Below are 21566 nucleotides of genomic sequence, written 5' to 3' on the forward strand. Positions count from 1 at the left end.
ATATATCTGAGTCTGTGAAACCGAGTAATCGAGTACTTCAGTAATCGAGGCTTAAATAAAACACATCCCTGCGTTCCACACTGATAATAGATAAAGCCACTCACTGCAAAGGATTTTGGCCCACTTAATTCCTTGGAGTTTGGAGCTTAGATGCTGGAGGCATGGTTCCATAATCAGATTCTCTTGTAATCTATATTTGGAAGTTTCTAAAGCAGCTCCTCACCTCCCAGTAGGTGAAAACTTCCATCGGTTTTAATGTTCTGTTCTTTTGTAATATGGTAATGAAGATGGACACTGAAAGCTGCCTTTTGGGCAGTAGAGCATTCGAAGAGTGAATGTCCCATCTTCTGAGGCAGCTGGTTGAAGCCATGTCTTCAAAAGCACCAAGACCTTAATATATTTCAGTGGTTTTTGAAAACGTATGGAGAGCACAGCTTTAGGGCAAAGGGGCAGAAGATTCAGAGGGGATTTGAGAACAAAACCTTTTCACTCAGAGGATTGTAAGAATCTGGAATGCACTGCCTTGGAAGATAGTCGAGGCTGGAAATCTTCCAACCATTTAAAAAAATCATTTGGATGCGCACTTGGAAAATCATAACATTCGAGGATATGGGACAAGTGCAGGAAAATGGTTGCAGGAAATACACACAAACCTTCTGTTTACTTCAATCACTGCACGCACAAACTTGGATTGTTTTTTAAAATTCTTTCAATGCCAGACTTGGTCATCAGTGAACTGTGTTCAATACTCCACAAATTGAAGGCCTAGATTTTCCACAGGCCAAGGGTCCAGCAATGGCGGCAAACCCAGGTTTGGAAGGTGATGCCAAAGCAGAAGACAATTCACCAAGAATGCTCCAAACATTGGAACCATACAGGCACAAAGTGCTCAGGAAATTCAGCATGCCCACTGCGGCTCTCGTCAATTTTTACAGATGCACCATAGAAAGCATCCTTTTGCAGATGTATCACAGCTAGGTATGGCTCCTGCTCTAACTAAAACCGCAAACTACAAATGGTTGTGAACGTAGCCCAGTCCATCACTCAAAACAGCCCTCCCATCCCCTGACTCTGTCTACACTCCCCGCTGCTTTGGAAAAGCAGCCAGCATATTCAAAGACCCCATATATTCCCGGACATACACTCTTCCACTTTCTTCCATCAGGAAAAGTAAACAAAATTCTGAGATCGTGTACCTCCTGACTCGAGAACAGCTTCCGTCCTGCTGCCACTAGAGTTGTGAATGGACATACCTTATATTTAGCAGATCTTTCTCTATGCCCTAGCTATAACTTTAACACTACATTCTGCACCCCCTTCTTCCCTACTCCCCTATGTACTCTATGAATGGTATGCTTTGCCTGTGTAGGGTGGCATGGTGACACAGTGGTTAGCACTGCTGTCTCACAACATCAAGGATCCGGGCTCAATTCCAGCCTCAGGTCGCTGACTGTGTGGAGTTTGCACATTCTCCCTGTGTCTGCATGGGTTTCCTCCAGGTGCTCCAGTTTCCTCCCACACTCCAGAGATGTGCGGGTTAGGTGGACTGGCCATGCTCCATCCTCCTTTAATGTCAGGAGGATTAGCAAGGTGAATACATGGGGTTACAGGGATAGGGCCTGGGTCAGGGATAGGACCTAGGTGAGAGTATTGTTGGTGCACACCCAATGGGCTGAATGGTCTCCTTCTGCAGTATAGATCATAGAACCCTACAGTGCAGAAAGAGGCCCTTTGGCCCATCAAGTCTGCACCGAACACAATCCCACCTAGGCCCTACCCCCATATCCCTACATATTTTACCCACTAATCCCTCTAACCTATGCATCCCAGGACACTAAGGGGCAATTTTCTAGCAAGGCCAATCAACCTAACCCGCACATCTTTGGACTGTGGGAGGAAACCGGAGCACCCGGAAGGAAACCCACGCAGACACGAGGAGAATGTGCAAACTCCACACAGACAGTGACCCGAGCCGGGAATCGAACCCGGGTCCCTGGAGCTGTGAAGCAGCGGTGCTAACCACTGTGCTGCCGTGCCGCCTATAGGGATTCTATGATAGTGCGTAAGAGACAATATTTTTCACTGCGACAATAATACATCAATCAATCCAACAGGTGACAATAATCAAATCAAATCAGTTATGAGCAGGTTGGGTTAATAATAGTTAGCACATAGACATGGACATATCATAGTCATGCAGTGCAGAAAAGGCTCTGTACAATGTATAACCCTCGCCTCTGTCTCTTGTGAAAAGGCAACTCACCTACTCTCTCCTCAGATGTTCTTGTTCTAAGAACAGCCTTTTAGACCTTACATCAAGGTAGATTCTCTGGGTAATAGAATTTGCATATTTTTCTAGTATTCCGATGATATGTGCAGTGGCAACGGGAAATGGGTCAGGTAAAACCACTTTTACTAACCACATAAATAGTGAAATAGGAGAAAATACATTTTGAGTCTCCGGAGGAAATTTATCTCAGTCATTCAGTAGTAAGAGTTCACTCTGAAGCATGCAGAAAAATAATTGACTACGAATTGTACACATTTTAAGGTTAGTTCATTTCCAAAACAATTTATACAACCTCTTGTTTTTACAGTACGATGTTTCATTTGGCGGGGGGGACATGTAGAAAAACTGGTCTGTGTGAAGATATTTCTTGTGGTGATTCCATTAAAATCATTTGCATTCTGCTCACTGTTAACTGCTGGAATAAGTGACTCATTAAGTACTGGTGCATTTCAGTATAATTGGCATATTTCAGTATGGTTTGCAGATGCATAATGCTGCAATGTCTTGCATTTTGGATCTGGCTTTTGCTTTTAAGTCAGGTAAATTACGAGGAACAAAATAATTTATTTTATATCAAATAGCTGTGTCTCTCCGCCTAAAGGAAATCAAGGCAATTGAATTTCGGAATCCAAATGTGCGACCAGATATGCAACGTGTCACATCCTGAGATGGGAGACGTGCCTGTTTATAATCCCACTATCCCATGGCTGGAATTATACCTCTCCACCCGCCATGGGAATTGGAGTGGGCGAGGGGCGGCCAATGGAAAGGTCCATTGACTATGGGCAGGATTTTATCGTTTCAGAATGAGTGAGGCAGTAAAATCTCGCCCCACATGTCCGAAGACATGATTAACCGATTTCACTGTACAAGCAGATATACTTTACCTATTCATTCCAAAATGACCACTCAATTCCCAGGTTTCTTCCTTAAGTATCATTAAAATCATAGAGTCCTACAGTGCAGAAGGAAGCCATTCGGCCCATCAAGTCTGTACTGACTACAATCCCACCCTGACCCTATCCCGTTACCCCATAATCCCATGCATTTACCCTAGCTAATACCCCTGCTACTAGGGGACAATTTTAATATGGCCAATCCACCTAACCTGCACAACTTTGGGCTGTGGGAGGAAACCGGAGCACTCAGGGGAAACCCACGCAGACACAGGGAGAATGTGCAAACTCCACACAGACAGTGACCCTAGCTGGGAATCGAATGGGTCCTTGGCACTGTGTGGCAGCAGTGCTACCCACTGTGGTTCCCCAAATTATTATTATAGTGAAATCCATAATTCTTACACAAATAGCAAGAAAGAGAAGAAATACAATAGAGGAACTCTGCCAATGAGTTAAAAGTTAATAGTTCAATGGGACTGCATGGTGGTTAGCACTGATGCCTCACTGTGCCAAGGGCCCGGGTTCACTTCCGGCCTCAGGCAACCGTGTATATGCAGTTTGCACGTTCTCTGCGTGTGTTTCCTTTGAACGTTCTGGTTTCCACCCACACTTCAAAGATGTGCAAGTTAGGCAGATTGGCCTTGGTAAATGCACGGGGATTGGGCAGGGAGTGGGCTCATATGCTCTTTCAGAGAATTGGCGTAGACCCTATTGCTAGCTGGGAAGATGGGGATTGACGGAGATTTCAAATAGCGGCCCTCAAGGTATTTCCTGAAAGGCCTCCACTTGACTTGACCATCAAGAGGAACTTAACCGCACTGCCTACATTTAATGTGAAGTAACTTCACCATCTCAAATGCAAGTGAAGCAATTTTGCCAAATTTCACACACGTTGCATAGATTGGTCTCAGTAGGGAAGATTGCGGTCCCAGTGGAACCGTAGCTGATGTGCAGCTGGATTTTGGAATGGATCTCACTGTTGCTCAAGTTTAATTAACGTGGACTCGAGTTTCTGCCTCTTCGCAGCCAGTGGACAGGAAACATTGATCAAGGGTTGGCAATAAATATTTTGGCGGCAGTAGGAGCCTGATGGGTTATTAAGCTCACCAATTCAAATCAGCTCACACAGAGTGATGGGCTGTGTTTGCCTGTCCACATTACAGTAGTAACAATGCAGTGCAGCATTACGGTTATCATTGGGCCGTATGATTATGGAATCTAAGTTCGTAACATCATTGAGTGGGATTTTACAGCATTGTCCCTAACCGTAAAATCCTGCCCAAGATCGATTGGACTTTTCCATCGTCCGCCTCTCACCTGCTCCGATTCCTGTGGCAAACAAGGCAGTAAAATTCCGGTCACAGAATCTCTATGGTGCAGGCCTATTGAGCCTGAACTGGCAACAATCCCACCCAGGTCCCAGCCCAGTAGCCCCCACATATTTATCCTGCTAGTTCCGTAGAGTTCCATAGAATTCCTACAGTGCAGAAGGAGGCCATTCAGCCCATCAATTGTACGCCGACCCCAATCCTACCCAGGCCCCATTCCTGTTACCCCACATATTTACCATGCCCTGGTAATCCCCTGACACTAGGGTAAATTTTAGCATGGCCAATCCAGCTAACCCGCACATTTTTGGACTGTGGGAAGAAACCGGAGCACCCGGAGGAAACCCACACAGACACGGGGAGAATGCGCAAACTCCAAACAGAGAGTGACCCGAGGCTGGAATTGAACCCAGATCCCTGGTGCTGCGAGGCAGCAGTGCTAACCGCTGTGCCACCTACGGATGACCGAGTGAAAGAGAGAAGTCAGCCTGATTCCAGAAGTCAACATTTTGTTGGAATTTCGAAATGGTCTGCAAGGAGGGGCCAGTGGCCTCAAAATGTAGATGTAAAGCTTGGTTTATGTCTAAGCACTGTTACAAAGGCAACAGGAAATGTTTTGCAATACTATCTTCCCATAAGGTCTTGGGCTAACTAACTTGACTGGTTTTCTTTTACCATGAGGTGCTCTTTAGAGGCATCTGCTGGGAAGTTGAATAAAGCTGATGATACAATGGGTTATAATTAGACTCCACTTATGAGCTGCATTTTGTCAGAGTTATTGTGTTACTTAATGTCATTGTGACTTGATGACACGACCCATTTTTGTCTTTTCCTCTCTCCAGGCCATCATTTGGGCCCAAATCAAAGGTAACCTGATGCTATGAAGCTCTGTCGAGAGAAATTAATAGGTGAGTAAATCTCCTCCTGTTGGAATAGACAGAACACATAGCCCTTGCTGATCTGTGTCTGCCAGTTGTTGCGATAAGCGTTTGTCCTTAGCGAACAGCATTGTGTGAGCGGGGAATGCCATGAGAGCGATAGAGGCTGCAACAACTCACCGAGGCTTTTTATCTGGGAGATTGAGCAGTGTGTGACTGAGGATCCATTATGAAGTGGACAGGCTGCTTTTAACTGCACCGCATGCTGGCGGGGAGAGATAGAGTGCATTTGCTCCTGAAGATTGTTGTTCCGTGGAGTAATTGGAGATGTGTGCAAATCATACTTTTCAGCTCACCGTCCCGTCTCCCCCCCGTAACGCTACGGAGCCCGCGCTACCTTTTAATGTTTCACTTCAGCGGACCGTAAAGTGACCCAAGAGAAACAGTCTCCCCTCCATAGCAACCTGTTCATTTGTTGTCAGTAGTTGTAGGATACTTCCAGTGCAAAGCAGCTTGCTTTAAAGGAAAATAGATGCTTTCGTTTGTGTTACCTATGTGCGTCCTAAGAGTTCAAGTGCAACCTGCAGGTAGAAATCGTTTTTTCGAACAGATGTGTTGTCTCTTGTGACTTGGTGCCAGTATTAATTTGCAGGTTCAGTGGATTATGGAGGTGAGCTTCTTTAAGCTCCAGAACGTTACTTGACTGATGTTCATTTACCTAACTGGCATTTAGATCTGGTGATGTCATTGTGCCGTCGATTCGATACTCTTGCCGCTAATTTAACACAGTGTAGTAAATAATTTGTGTGCTATGAATTGTACATTTTCTGCTCATCTGTCTCAGCAGCTTAAATAATTAAAACCCAATCCTTTCTCTTAATTGCTGTATTTACGTAACTTTTCTCACAGGATACTGCTGGGCACTGGAGGCAGTTTAAAATGTCAATTTAGTGGAAAACCATTAGTGTTAGTTCCCCAGCTGTACTTGTATTCTAATCCCGTTGCTTGAAGTAACAAGGTCAGGTATTTTAAGTTGATCAGGACTTTCAACCATCTTGCTTTGAGATAGATAGAGTGGAGCCATCTTCAAAGCCTAATCTGGTCCTTTTTTAAAATTCATTCGTGGGACAGGGATGCCACTGGCTGGCCAGCATTTATTGATGATGTAGAGATGCTGGCGTTGGACGGGGGTAAACACAGTAAGAAGTCTCACAACACCAGCTGAAAGTCCAACCAGTTTATTTGATAGTAAACCCACAAGTTTTCGGAAAGCTTGCAGCATTTATTGCCCATCCCTCGTTGCCCTTGAGAAGGTGGTGGTGAGCTGCCACCTTGAATTGTTGCAGTCCACGTGCTGTGGATTGACCCACAATGCCATTAGGGAGGAAATTCCAGAATGTTGATCCAGCGACTGCAAAGGAATGGTGAGTAGCTTGGAGGGGAACTTGCAGGTGATGGTGTTCCCATTTGTCTGCTGCCCTTGTCCTTCTAGATGAAAGTGGTCATGGGTTTGGAAGGTGCCTTCTAAGGATCTTTGGCGAGTCGCTGCAGTGCATCTTGTAGGTAGTACCCAGTGCTGCTACTGAACGTCGGTGGTGGAGGGATTGAATGTTTGTAGCTGTGGTCCCAATCAAGCAGGCTGCTTCTTGTGTTGTTGGAACTGCACCCATCCAAGCAAGTGGGGAGTATTCCATCAGATTCCTGACTTGTGCCTTGTACATAGTGGATAGGCTTTGAGGAGCCAGGAGGTGAGTTACTTGCTGCAGTATTCCTAGCCTCTGACCTGCTGTTGTAACCATTGTGTTTATGTGGTGAGTCCAGTGGAGTTTCTGGTCAGTGGTAACCCTGAGGAGGATTCAGCGATGGTAACGTCATTGAAGGTCAAGGGGCATTGGTTAGAGTGTTGCTTATTGATGATGGATCTTGCCTGGCATTTGTGTGGCTAGAATCGATATTGATAAAATGGGTGTACAAAGCCTGGTCTGTTCTGGCTGGAATAAAGTCTTGTAGCCTCTGTACCTTTGGAGAGTGTGAGCACAGCGACTCAGCAAAGAAAGGTAGGATCCTCAATAAAAGGGACGAGCTGAAAATCCAGGTTGTAATTTGAATAAACTCAACCCAGGCTTTGCCAACCATCCTTTATGTGTATTTACTTATCCTTAGCATCAGCATAAAAATTGCACGTAAACAATTGATGTACCAGATGTCTTTGTCTGATCTTTGGTACTGCTGCCAATGACACCATAAATAAAACTTTTTTTTAATCCCATCATACATATTGCATGGCTTGTCCCACCCATTCTGAATGAACTACGTAGTTACATTTGGGGAGAAAATGAGATTGGAAGAGAGAACCCTTTGTTGTGAATTAGCAAGCTGCCTATAGGCTCACAAATTACATTTTATAGAGACAAGATTTAGAATGTGAGGGAGAATTCTTATGTAGTTGTAACATCAAGGCATTGCATTCAATTGCTTTTTATTTTTGAATAATAAGTCCAAAGATGTGTGGGTTAGGTGGATTGACTGTGCTAAGTTGTCCCTTAGTATCAGGGGGATTAGCTGAGGAAGTGCATGGGGTTGTGGAGGTAAGGATTGTGGTCAGTGAAGACTTAATGGGCCAAATGGCCTCCTCCTGAACTGTGGGATCCCATGATTGTTACTATGAAATGATCTATTTAAATAAATATTCCAAGATCAAGACCTATAATGGGGTTATGCCAGTGTAGTTGTCCCAAACAGCTACTCATCAGGGCTCTCCCATCAACCTCATTGTTTTATCGAAGCTTGGTACAAAGTCTGTCTGTTGATAGAGGTTTTTTGGGGCTTTCATTTTACTTCTTAGCAACATCGGTGCTTAGCTGAGTTGCGGAATGGAATTTCTCCATTACTTTTGCTGAACCACAAATCAAAGGTTCCAGAGGAGGACAGGTGACCCATTTGCCGATCATACCAGCAATTAGGTGGGAAAGTCTGACTGGCATCTCACGCATCTCTGCAGCGAGCGAGCCGGGATTTGGAACTGGCCATTGGAAAGATAAAATCTCTGTGTGTATATTTATTATTAGTGATTGTTCAGGGCGTTGGGACCAAGGTGCATCTCAGTCATACTGTGTAAAGTGACTTACCATTTCTCTTAGTTGTTTAATTGAGTTGCCTTTTAATGCACAAAATGGACTTCTTTCAAGGTATATGGGCTATTTCTTTGATGTACTCTTGTGATCAGTGAAGAATTCATGGATATCAAAATATCATGTGCAGTGAGGATTTGAACTGTTTAACATTTTGTATTATTGATAATTACTTGATGCATGGATGGCACAGTGATTAGCACTGCTGCCTCACAGTGCCAGGGACCCAGGTTTGATTCCCAGCCTTGGTTCACTGTCTGTCTGGAGCTTGCACATTCTCCCCCTGCCTGCGTGGGTTTCCTCTGATCTCTTGCCATAGTCCAAAGATATGCAGATAAAGTGGATTGGACATATTAAATTGCCCCTTAGAGTCCCAAGGTATATATGACTAGCAGGGTAAATACATGGAGTTAGAGGGTAAGCCCAGGTATGAGTCAGTGCAGGCCGAATGACCTCCTTCTGCACTGTGGAGATTATATGATGATGACAGTGTCTTAACAGTGGCCTCACTGTTTCAAAATACCTTCTGGAAATTTGCACATGCTGTTAAAATGATTTAAAAGCCTATTCAAAAGCACATTCACTTTTACAGATTTATCTTTGATTACAAGTGATGCTTTCGTTCTGCACATATGGTTAAATTACGTTCTTTGTTTTTGGGGCTACAAATCATTGGATGTTAAACATGTTTGTGAAATTCCTTTGGTCAGTATTTTAAAAGGTCTCAACCCATTTAAAGTATTAAGGGTGAAGTTTATATGAACAAAAGCCTGCACGGTGGCGCAATGGTTAGCACTGCTGTCTCACAGTGCCAGGGACCCAGGTTCAATTCCGGCCTCAGGTCACTGTCTGTGTGGAGTTTGCACATTCTCCCCGAATCTGCGTGGGTTTCCTCCAGGTTCTCCGGTTTCCTCCCACAGTCCAAAGGTATGCAGGTTAGGTGGATAGGCCAAGCTAAATTGCCCTTAGTGTCAGGGGATTAGCAAGTGGCTATGTGAGGTTACAGGAGTGGAGCCTGAATGGAACTGTGGTCAGTGCAGACTCGATGGGCCAAATGGCCTCCTTCTGCACCGTAGGGATTCTGTGGTTCTATGAAATTAACATCTGTTTCAGGGTTCCAGTTCCTAGTTGAAGTAAGTTACTGAGGCAATATCATTTTGAGAAGGTAACACTGCTTGAGAAAGCAAAACTGGAATATTGTTTTTGCTTACAGTAACCTTTTGTCTTCTCTTAGAATGATTTCTGTATTTTTTGGGGGGGGAGGTTGTAATTTTTTCCTTGCCCATTATTTTTTAACTGTTTCTCTCTTTTGCTTCCCATGTTTGCTCGCACTGCCAACTTGCTGAGATAGGGCCCCCACTGGCAGTCAAAGTTCTAAAGCATGCACAAACTGGTGAATCAGAGTAACCGAGATTGATTTTTCATGCTCTTTAATGAGAGCACTCAAGCCAATTGTGCCCCCACTCAGATCTGTTAAGGTAGCACAGACGGAATCACATACTCTGTACACCTTAATACCACAATAGATAATGCTCTACGCACTGAGAAAGCTTTTTCACCCAGCCTATGTTGTGGAAATACTTCTGCTGTCAAAGTTTTAGCTGTCTGATGGCTTTAAGGTTTGGAGTTTATTTATCAGTGTCACAGGTGGGCTGACGTTAACACTGCAGCGAAGTTAATGTGAAAATCCCCTAGTTGCCACACTCCGACACTTGTTTGAGGACACGGAGGAAGAATGTAGCATGGCCAATGCACCTAACCAGCACGTTTTTCAGACTGTGGGAGGAAACCGGAGCATCCGGAGGAAACACGCGCAGACACAAGGAGAACGTGCAGACTCCACGCAGACAGTGACCCAAGCTGGGAATCGAACCTGGGTCCCTGGCACTGTGAGGCAGCAGTGCTAACCACTCGGCCACACTGCCGCCCTAGCTCAGTGTAAAAGCTCAATATGAGAGTGTTTAGACATATGAAATGACAAGGAAAAATGTGCCCAACGGCAAAAGTTGAAGTAGATTTATTTACCAGTCTCTGGACCCGATTCAAGATAAACAACGTGCAAAAGCAGAACAAAGAAGTACAAAGAGACTCGGCTGAGTGACAGGTGAGGCTCCCTATTTAATCCTCCAGCCACTCTCCATTCACGCAGTATCCCTCATTGCGAGACTGATCTGCAGGAATATGACAAAGATACAGCCTCCACCCTTTCAAAATACAGCCTTGTGTGGAACTACAGTGTGTTTTAATGGCAGCCCATTTTAATATAGCAGTGACATTTTAACTCGGAAATGGAAATGCAAGACGCTGCTATTAAATCATGAAAAGTCTGCCATATTTTGATCAACTTTCAGACTCAGAAATCCAGATCGTTAATTTCACTGTTGACAATAGTTATTGGATTGAAATTAGATTGTAAATGCTTTTTGGCCTGTTCTCGTGGTAATCGCTTTACTGTTTTCAAATTGTTGCAGACCAAAATTGTGATAAATTAAATGCGCTGTTAATTGCCATTAGAAAGGGAGCAAAGGTTTTATATTTTAAGCACTTGCAACCCAACACCAGCTCCCTCTCTTCCCCAAGTTAATCTGTAATAACAATTCCTTCCTGGGGATTTTAATACACTTGTAATAATGATTAATCCGATACGAAGAAACTGTGCGCCTAATAAAATAAGTTAGTTCGGAAAAAGTTCTCCTTACTGATTTGAATGGCGGAGCTATTTAATTAGAAGTGGATTTTGAAGAGTATTGACATGTATTGTGACAAAATGTATTTTTAAGGCATTCAGACTGGTACTAAAATTTTGTAACAGAAATGTATCCAAGGACATTTTTGGAATTTCAGGTTCATCTGCCTTCAACTGTCTTATTTAAAAATTACCTGCCATTTTGGGCTGAGCATATTGTTCTGTTTACAGCCAATAAAAAGTTGGAACAAAAGCCTTGCTTTGGCACAAGTGTCTGACGAAAGAGGGCATTATTTGAACTTGTTAACTTCACTATATTTGAAAATGCATACTGTGCAGGATTCTGTTCGTAGAAGAATCCTAACAGTGCAGAAGGAGTCCATTCGGCCCATCGAGCCTGCACCAACAACAATCCCACCCAGGCCCTATTCCCCATAACCTCACGCATATACCCTGCTAATCTCCCTGACACTAAGGGGCGCTTTAGCATGGCCAATCGACCTAACCTGCACATCTTTGGGGTGTGGGAGGAAACCGGAGCACCCAGGGGAAACCCACACAGACACGGGGACAACATGCAAACTCCACACAGCCAACTGAGGTTGGAATTGAACCTGAGTGAGGCAGCAGTGCTAACCACTGTGCCGCCCTGTCATTTGTAAAAAGTGCTGAATGTCGAAAGAATTGGTTAAATGGTGAAATGAGAAGACAAAACTGAAAGAAAGTATTTGATTTTCTCTCCTCTAATTCCTCTCTTGTACAAGTTGGGCACTTTCCACATGCCCAGTTTCTGGTTGACCTCGGCAATATGCTCCTCCCAGTATTTGGCACAAGTCCCAGCCACTCTGAACGATGTCCCCAGCACCTTCAGGTAAACTGACCCAATAGTGAAGGAGACAAAGGATCAATCAGCCCAGTTCCCAAAGAACATGGCCTCGTTCTTGCACCAAGGCAAGTTTCAACTGGCCGCAGACATTCAGGAGCCTGGATACCGATATCGGATCTGAGCAGCAGACGGTGACGCCATCCGTGTACAGGGAGGCTTTGACCTGCGTGCCTCTGCTGATTGGAATCATCACTGTCATGCCCCAATCCTTCCTGATGGACTTGGCTAAAGGTTCTATGCAACACACTAATAGAACAGAGGAGAGAGGGCAGCCCTGTCTGACACCAGATTTTATCAAACAGCTTTCGGATGCCCACCCATGAATTAAAACTGCATTACTGATGTATTGTGCAGAGCAGTTGGATCTAACTGCAGATTCCCTCACCAAATTTCATTTTGGAGCGCATACCCATTATGTAGGTGTGCGATATTCTGTCAAAGACCTTCTCATGGTCCAGGCTAATGAGGCAGGTGACCATCCTTTTGTCCTGTACATAGGCATCTTATCCCTGAGTGGGTGGGGCTATCAGAGATCTTCCTGCCGGGTACAGCACAGGTCTGGTCAGAGTGGGTCATCAGCTCCAGAGCAGACTTGACCCGTTGGTGATGAACTTGTCTAGAATTTTATAACAACGGCACGATATTCCAGCTGCTCTCGCCTGTAACCCGGAAAATCCTGCCCAAGGTCAGTGGACCTTTGCCTGGTCTGAATGGCAGGATGGGAATATTCCCCCCTTCCCCATGTTCAATAATGAAATGGGTCACCAATTTCTTCCCTTTCCTCCTCCAGCTTGTAAATGAGGGTAATGATGCCGCTCCTCACAGATTCTAACACGGATCCAGCCAGAAACGTACTTTCGCACGCTTCCAACAGGCCCAATCCCATAGAGCCGAACACAACTCAGCCAATAAGATGCCGCTTCCGGGAGTTTTATTCGTCTCAAAGCGCTCGACGTCCTTTGGAAACTCATCCAGAGTTAACGATTTGTTCAAGCTCTCCCACTCGCCGTCGCCCAAGATTTCCAGGCATCATTTGTCCGGCATCAAAGGATTTGTTGATTGTGAGAATGTCAGACTGTGATTACTTTACTGAGACATCTTCTTCCTCCAGACAGCTGAACGCAGAGCTCTCTCTGTGCACTTGGAGGCCATTAGAGCACAGATAGGCCAATCCTGTCCAGAGACTTAGATCCATCGGGAGAGTGGAAGCCTTGGCCACAGTCTCCCCTCTCTTTCCTTATCGGAATGGACTGATGGTAGTTGTATTGTTCTACGTTGTTGCCTTTTCCTTCGCACTTGGAATAACTTTTTATTTATTAGTGTCACAAGTAGGCTTACATTAACACTACCATGAAGTTACTGTGGAAAATCCCCTGGTCGCCACACTCCAGGGCCTGTTCGGGTACACTGAGGGAGAATTTACCACGGCCAGTGCACCTAACCAGCACGTCTTTTGGATGGGTGAGATTCTACAGCTGTTCACCCTGGCAGGATCCTCTGGTCCTGCTGCGGTGAACGGAGATTTGACCGAGCATCAAATTCTCCGTCCCCGCGGTGAAGCCTGGACAGCTGGAGAATTCCAGCCAACGTCTCACCAATCCATTCAACATCGATGACTAATGTATGGGGGCCCCTTCCACTTCTTACAGATGGGTGAAGAAACCGGTGGCTAAATGAATCCAGAAGATGACATTTCATAGCCACCTTGAATCTGGTGGATAAATAGTTAATTGTTTACACAGGAAATTTGGCCCATATCCTCCTCTTAATTCCAGGAGTGGAACTGTGCTGATTTCTAAATCTGTGGTCCCGGGAGTGCGATGGAATGAGATCACAATGATTGCTGTCTTTGATCATTGCCCATGTTCGCTTCAAGAGAACTCAGCTCTGATGTTAATAAGTCACCTGGGAAATGGCAGAATGAACCGTTCCTCCATAATTTTCAATTTGTGGAGATAAACCAGGTTTGAAGACCATTTACAGGTCACTGATGAGGCTTAAAACACCACCCCCGCCCCCCCAATATATCTCCGCAAAACAGGCAAGGATTTTTGTTTAAGATGTAGAAATGCTCATCTTGTTTCCCATCAGACATATGGCAATCTGAAGTGTGCTACCCGCAAGGAATCACAAATACACAGAAAGAATAGTCATGTTTGTCTGCTGTAATATATTAATCTGGTTCCAGAAGCAGTTTTCCAATATTTGTCACCCCTAATCTCCCCAAATTTTAACTGTTGTAGCTGTGCTTCCTTCAGTAATCCTGCAAGTGATTGTCGAACATAGACTGTTGATCATAGAATCCCTACAGTGCAGAAGGAGGCTGTTCAGCCCATCGAGTCTGCACCAACCACAATCCCACCCAGGCTCTATCCCCATAATCCCAAGCATTTATCCTAGCCAGTCGCCCTGACACTAAGGGGCAATTTAGCATGGCCAATCCACCTAACCCACACACATTGTGGGAGGAAAACAGAGCACCCGGAAGAAACCCAGGGGTAAATATGTAAACTCCACACAGACAGTGACCCAGGCTGGGAATCGAACCCAGGTCCCTGGCGCTGTGAGGCAGCAGTGCTAACCACTAGGCCACCACGCCGCCCTTTTCTCTTTCAAAGTTAGACAAATTATGTCACTCCTGTGACGAATGTTAACCGCATTTAGGTGAACGGCTGCAGAATCCCACCCATCGAAAAGACGTGCTGGTTAGGTGTACTGACCGTGGTAAATTCTCCCTCAGTGTACCCAAACAGGCCCTGGAGTGTGGTGACCAGGGGATTTTCACACTAACTTATTGGCAGCATTAATGTCAGTAAAGGAATTTGGCCTCTGCCGCACTCAATGACCACTTAAATCTCCACAACCACATTCTCTTTATATCTACAATAGCTACCATCACTGTTAGATCTATTGTTTCATTCTGCACCCCTTCCCACTCCATTTTTGATAAACATGGCAAAACTCGGGTCCAGAATGAGAGGCAATAGAATCCATTTCCAGGCAGGTTATGATTCCACAGTTATAGTTTTGCTCTTGTAATGACCACCTTTAGCGGCATGGCGGCACAGTGGTTAAGCACTGCTGCCTCACAGCGCCAGGGACCCAGGTTCAGTTCCGGCCTCGGGTGACTGTCTACGTGGAGTTTGCACGTTCTCCCCGTGTCTGTGTAGGTCTCCTCCGGGTGCTCTGGTTTCCTCCCACAGTCCAAAGATGTGCGGGTTAGATTGGTTGGCCAGGCTAAATTGATCTTTAGTGTTGGGGGATTAGCAGGATAAATATGTGGGGACAGTGGGGATAGGGTCTGTCTGGGATTGTTGTCAGTGCAGACTTGATGGGCTGAATGGCTACCTCCTGCACTGTAGGGATTCTATAAGTTTCTATGAAACTCCCCTGTAAAACTTTGCAGTTGGCTAATGTGTGTAAGAATGTTCACTGCCTTCCATGTTTGACAGGCCTGAAAACAGATTTGAATCTCTGGGCAATTATAGGTAGATAGGCACTCAACACAGAGGATGAAATTCTCCCATGAGCCTGCCAGCTGGATTCACTGGTGGCTGGGGCATGGGCACAATTTGGCAGGAGTGCAAAATCAGTTTCATGCCAGTGTGAATTTCCAGAGGTATCTTCGTCAGGTGCCCGCCATGGTGAACTAGGAAACCCACTGGAGGCTAGCATGAAGCTGACAGGATACAGATGAAGGACCCACTCCCAATTCTCTGTGACGCCCGCAGGAAAACTCACCGATCCAAAACACATCTGGAACAATGTGACGTGCAGAGGGACTGACCTTAACAAAGTCCAGGGCTGCCCTTGGAGTTGGGGGTGGAGGCCGCCAGCAAGCCTGGATCCCGGAACACCACAGCAATAGGGTGTGGGGAGAACATTTACACGTGGAGCTCCCAAATTAACTCTCATTGAGGAATTCCATCTTCCAGCCTCAGAACGTTCCTGGGGATTCCATCTCCATTTTCGGGAGCTAAACCTTCTTTCTTCACTAATGGGTCATGTGATATTGGGTGCCTTTTCAACATGGCATCTGGATGTGACAACAGATGACACGCCATCAGCCGGCTCAGCCATTGGTTACAGCGCGAAACATCCAGTTGCATGGGGCGGCATGGCATCACAATGGTTAGCACTGCTGCCTCACAGCTCCAGGGACCCGGGTTCAATTCAGGCTTCGGATCACTGTCTGTGTGGAGTTTGCACATTCTCCTCATGTCTGCATGGGTTTCCTCCAGGTACGCCAGTTCCATCCCACACTCCAAAGATATGTGGGTTAGGTGGATTGGCCATGTTAAATTGCCTCTTAGTGTCAGTGGCATTAACAGGGTGAATATGTGGCGTTATAAAGACACAAACTCAATTTACAAAATAATGGTTGGAACGCGAGTCTTTAAGGTAATCAAGTTTTAAAGGTACAAACAATGTGAGTGGAGAGAGCGTTAAACACAGGTTAAAGAGATATGTATTGTCTCCAGACAGGACAGTTAGTGAGATTTTGCAAGCCCAGGCAAGTAGTGGAGATTACAGATAGTGTGACATGAACCCAAGATCCCGGTTGAGAGTTTCCTCTGGGTGCTCCGGTTTCCTCCAATTGTCCAAACATGTACAGATTAGGCAGATTGGTCATGGTAAATTGCACTAACTAGCCAAAAGAGCATCTTACCGGGCCCACCCCTCCATCCCTGTCTCTGTAACCTTGCGCCTTTTCCATGGCTAATCCACCTTACCTATGCATCTTGGGACACTAAGGGGCAATTTAGCATGGCTAATCCAGCCACCCTACATATCTTTGGATACTAAGGAGCAATTTAGCATGGCCAATCCACCCACCCTACACATCTTTGGATACCATGGGACAATTTAGCATGGTTAATCCATTCACTCTACATATCTTTGGACACTAAGGGGCAATTTACCATGACCAATCTGCCTAATCTACACATGTTTGGCTATTGGAGGAAACTGGAGCATCCAGAGGAAACTCTCACAGGCATGGGGAGAATGTGCAAACTCCGCACAGTCACCCAAGCCTGGAATTGAACCCGGTCCCTGGTGCTGTTGGGAAGCAGTGCTAACCACCGTGCTTCCGAGTAAACTGATAAAACACGATGCCACAGTGCTGCCTTTTAAATGTGTATGCATAAGTATCCAGTTTCTCTTTTATTTCCACTAAATTTAGTGTTCCAGATGTTTCTAACAGTGATAGGGGATTGTCAGTAGCTGCACATGAAGTTTACTTTTGGGACAATTTAACTTGCACATGTGACTGAGAAAAGCACTGGTTGTGCGTGTTTTGAGGATCTGAAGTATACTGAGATTAGATCGCAAGTTTTGATTAGGTGTCATTCGAACCCTTTGTGGCACAGGTTTGTAATAAATTCCAAGCTGAATGCTGCCTTTTATTTCACTGTGAAATTGTCAGTTTTGTTGTTGTTTTACATCAGATGTAAAGTTAAGGAATTAGAAGCACAGCATTGATCTTTACTAATACCCCTGTAGACTCTGGCAGTCAGAATGTTAATCAAAGTAGCTTATGTGCAGTTGTGTATTGTTCCTGCTATTAATGAGTTTCTAGTAGAAGCTATTGGTTTGAATGCATTTAATAAGCAGAGTTCCTTATCTATTCAGTTACCTATGAGGTTAACACTGCTGCCTCACCACGCCAGGAACTAGGGTTCGATTCCAGCCTTGGGTCACTGTCTGTGTGGAGTTTACACGTCCTCCCCATGGGTTTCCTCTGGGTGCTCCAGTTTCTTCCCACACTCCAAAGATGCGTAGGTTAGGTGTATTGGCCAGGCTAAATTGCCTGTTAGTGTCTCTGGATGTGTTGGTTAGGGGGATTAGCGGGGTAAATGTGTGGGATTACGGGGATTAAATCTGTTGGAGAGTTGGTGTAGACTCGATGGGCTGAGTGGCCTCCTTCTGCACTGTCGGGATTCTATGTTTCTAGTGCAGTAATAAATTTTTATGTCCTTACTGATAGGTGAGTAACTCTTCACATCTTTAGAGCACCTGCATTTGTTTTCATATCAATCGGGGGACCAGTGTTAAGGAGCATGAGAAGGGAGATAATCTGGGGGGGGTGGATGTGGGGGAGTTTCTTTATTTTATCTCTTCCTCCATTATATCCCTTCAGATAAATATTATTTAGTATTATTTAGTATTCATGTTGAGACGGCAAGGATGTACTTCTGAGGCTGTATAAGCCTCTGGTCAGACCCCCATTTGGAGCATTGTGAGCAGTTTTGAGCCCCATATCTAAGGAAGGATGCGCTGACCTCGGTAAGGGTCCAGAGGAGGTTCACAAGAATGCTCCCTGGAATGAAGAGCTTGTCATATGAGGAACAGTTGGGGACTCTTGGGTCTGTGCTCATTGGAGGATGAAGGAGGTTCTTATTGAAACTTACAGGATACTGCGAGGCCTGGATAGAATGGGCGTGGCGAGGATGTTTCCACTAGTAGGAAAAACTAGAACCACGACCTCAGGCTCAAGGGACGATCCTTTAAAACAGAAATGAGGAGGAATTTCTTCAGCCAGAGTGGTGAATCTGTGGAACTCTTTGCCGCAGGGGCTAGATCGTTGAGTGTCTTTAAGTTAGAGATAGTTGGGTTCTTGATTAATAAGGGGGAAAAAAATCAGCCATGATTGAATGGCAGAGCAGACTCGATGGGCTGAATGGCCTAATTCTGCTCTTATGTCTTATAGTCTCAAGGAGTTTTATTGATCCAACAGGAAGAGTTGGGAAGAGAATGCAAGGACTGTGTGTTGAATGGATGGAGAGCATTGGGGGCTGGAGAACCCAAATGAGGTGTTCACTGAACAGGAAGAGGAAAGCTGCCAGATTGATCTCCCCTGTTGACTTTACTTCAAGGGATTTCTTTGCTCAAGAGTGATTCTACAAACAATTTGAAAAAAAATGGTATTTAAGGGTGGCCAAATGCAAGAGGCCTTTGCAACTCCCTAACTAATTAATGACTTCAATGGAACTTTAGTTGTCCACTGAGAGAGGAGGATTGTCTGGCTGGCACCAGGGCTGTGATGACGCTTTACTTCTCTCCCCTGCTTTATTTCTCTTTGTATCGTTTATGCGGTTATCAAGACAGAAGAGCTACAAATTTGGTACAAGAACAGTAGCATGAAATGTGAAAAGATAATTCATCCTGTGAAACTTTGCCATTTCCATCGATCACAGTTTCAGTGTAATTAATAGTAAAAGAATCAGTTGAAGACAAAAGGACGAATTTTCCCATTCTGCTAACCACGTGAATCCTGGCGGGTGAGGCACGGACCATGCAAGAAGTTAGGCAGGACTTTCCAGTCTTGGGGCAGAAAATCCTGCCCAAAGTGGGCGTCAGCATCTGAAGTAGGATTACTGAAATTTTGGAAGAATAAAAAGTCTTCCAAACAGGATCACTATTTGACTGAATAACAGAGTTCAGTATTTCCCAAATTAATTCTCAATCTAATGAAGCACACTTGAGGGGCGGTTGGACTGTGAGTTAACCTTCCACATGTTGAGTTGTACAACAGCCAAAAAGTAAGCAGGCCAAAATCTTCCTTCCAGCAGAATTTTCCAGGCCCGTTTTGAGAAACTGTTGTGCATTTTGAAAGCACAGTATGTGTGGGTGAGCATGCTGTTGCACTTTGTTTATTGGCATGGCTACTCAAACACTGGGCAGCAATGAGAGTTAACAGATGAGGCCGTTGGTTTTGGCTCTTGTGCTTGGTTTGGGCCAAGGGATCTATAAGGGTGGAAAATTTCACAAGCTTTCTAGCGTTTGTGAAGATCAAAGCATATTACTTCCCCCAAACTGAGTGGAGCGCCGAAAATAGTTGTTATATTCCAAGCTTAAAACATTCCAGTTGGGAGCCCGAATCGCTTGCATGAAAATTGCCTTTGGGACTACTTTCTAGCCAATTCTGCCTGCTGAAAAACATTAAGGGGCGGCACAGTGGTTAGCACTGCTGCCTCACAGTGCCAGGGACCCAGGTTCGATTCCCGGCTTGGGTCACTTTCTGTGCGGAGTTTGCACGTTCTCCTCGTGTTTGCGTGGGTTTCCTCTGGGTTATCCGGTTTCCTCCCACAATGCAAAGATGTGCAGGTTAGGTGGATTGGCCGTGCTAAATTGTCCAATAGTATCAGGGGGACTGGCAAGGGTTACGTGGATAGGGGCTGGTTGGGATTGTGTTCTGTGCAGACTCGGTGGGCCGAATGGCCCCCTTCTGCACTGTAGGGATTCAGTGATTCTCAGGCGAAATTTGGGTTGTGGGATCTTTTTAATCCACTCGGACAGAGTAGCTGCTCCAGCTTTGGAAAAAATTACTGCTGAAAGCTACCAGATTGGCAACCAATCCTCGGACACAGGAAGCTGGATTTTCATCCTGAATACGGGTAGTGGGAATCAGGAAAGCTGTTGGCTAGGCAAGCCCGCCTTGGGCGCAAGTGTCAACAACGGTAATGGAGATGGGCACAGCAAATATTTAAAAGTCCCATTTCAGTGTTCTGTCTCTTCATCCCAGTTACAATAAAATAAATAAAAAGAAAAATCAGCCCTCTTTCCCTCACTACTTACACCACCTTACATCTCAAAGACTCCCCAAGGCTTATTAATGCCCAATCTTGCTACCTCATGCCCCCATCCACCCTTCATACCTTTCATGCCAAATTATGGCACTTCCACGTCCATTCACTCACCATCCACTCTGTCTGTAATGAAAGAATCATAGAAGTCATAGAAACCCTACAGTGCAGAAAGAGGCCCTTTGGCCCATCGACTCTGCACCGACACAATCCTACCCAGGCCCCACCCCTCTATCCCTACACATTTACCCATTATCCCTCTAACCTACGCATCTCCGGAATCTAAGGGGCGATTTTTAGCATGGCCAATCAACCTAACCTGCACATCTTTGGACTGTGGGAGGAAACCGGAGCACCCGGAGAAAACCCACACAGACACGAGGAGAATGCGCAAACTCCACATAGTGACCCAAGCTGGGAATTGAACCCAGGTCCCTGGAGCTGTCAAGCAGCAGTGCTAACCACTGTGCTACTGTGCCTCCCCAATATATCCTATAGTAACAAGATGTGTGAAAAATCTTTTTAAAAAAAGCGTTCATAACTTCCTTAACAAATACTGTTTTATTACAGCCCTACAAAAGTGTCAATCTTCCAGATCTTTAAAAGTACCAATAGCAGAAATTAGATGCACCTGACAAAGTGCATTGCAAAATTACACTCTTATGTAACTAAACTGTACACAACGTGCACAGAGAAAGAGCTGTCAATCAGGCAGTCTTTTCTCAGGGGCACAGCTGATTCAACAATCTAATGGATGTCTAGGTTCTCAGCCAAGCCTCCTTATGCACTCCATCCATATGTATCATTTTAAACAGTCAACCCACTAGGCTGATTTTCTTGGGTGCTTTCAGTAATGTGGCTCAAATTATGTTGCAGTGGC

The 21566-nt window shown here is 45.1% G+C and overlaps 1 protein-coding gene across 6 annotated transcripts in view; it reads left to right on the plus strand.

The window, feature by feature from the left end:
• atp8b4 (ATPase phospholipid transporting 8B4) overlaps window positions 1-21566 on the plus strand; it is a 288525-nt gene that overhangs the window by 134169 nt on the left and 132790 nt on the right. For 5 of the 6 annotated variants that reach the window (XM_080214353.1, XM_080214351.1, XM_080214349.1 and 2 more), the window contains one exon: window positions 5360-5425. In XM_080214353.1, coding sequence (XP_080070479.1) covers window positions 5398-5425 — 28 coding nt within the window. In that variant the 5' untranslated portion in view covers window positions 5360-5397. Of the gene's footprint in view, window positions 1-5359; window positions 5426-5883; window positions 5983-21566 lie in introns of those variants that run through there. The other variant, XM_080214348.1, reaches the window with a different exon arrangement.

Source organism: Carcharhinus amblyrhynchos, chromosome 28 (assembly GCF_965287045.1).
Source record: "Carcharhinus amblyrhynchos chromosome 28, sCarAmb.v2.hapA, whole genome shotgun sequence".
NCBI lineage: Eukaryota > Metazoa > Chordata > Chondrichthyes > Carcharhiniformes > Carcharhinidae > Carcharhinus > Carcharhinus amblyrhynchos.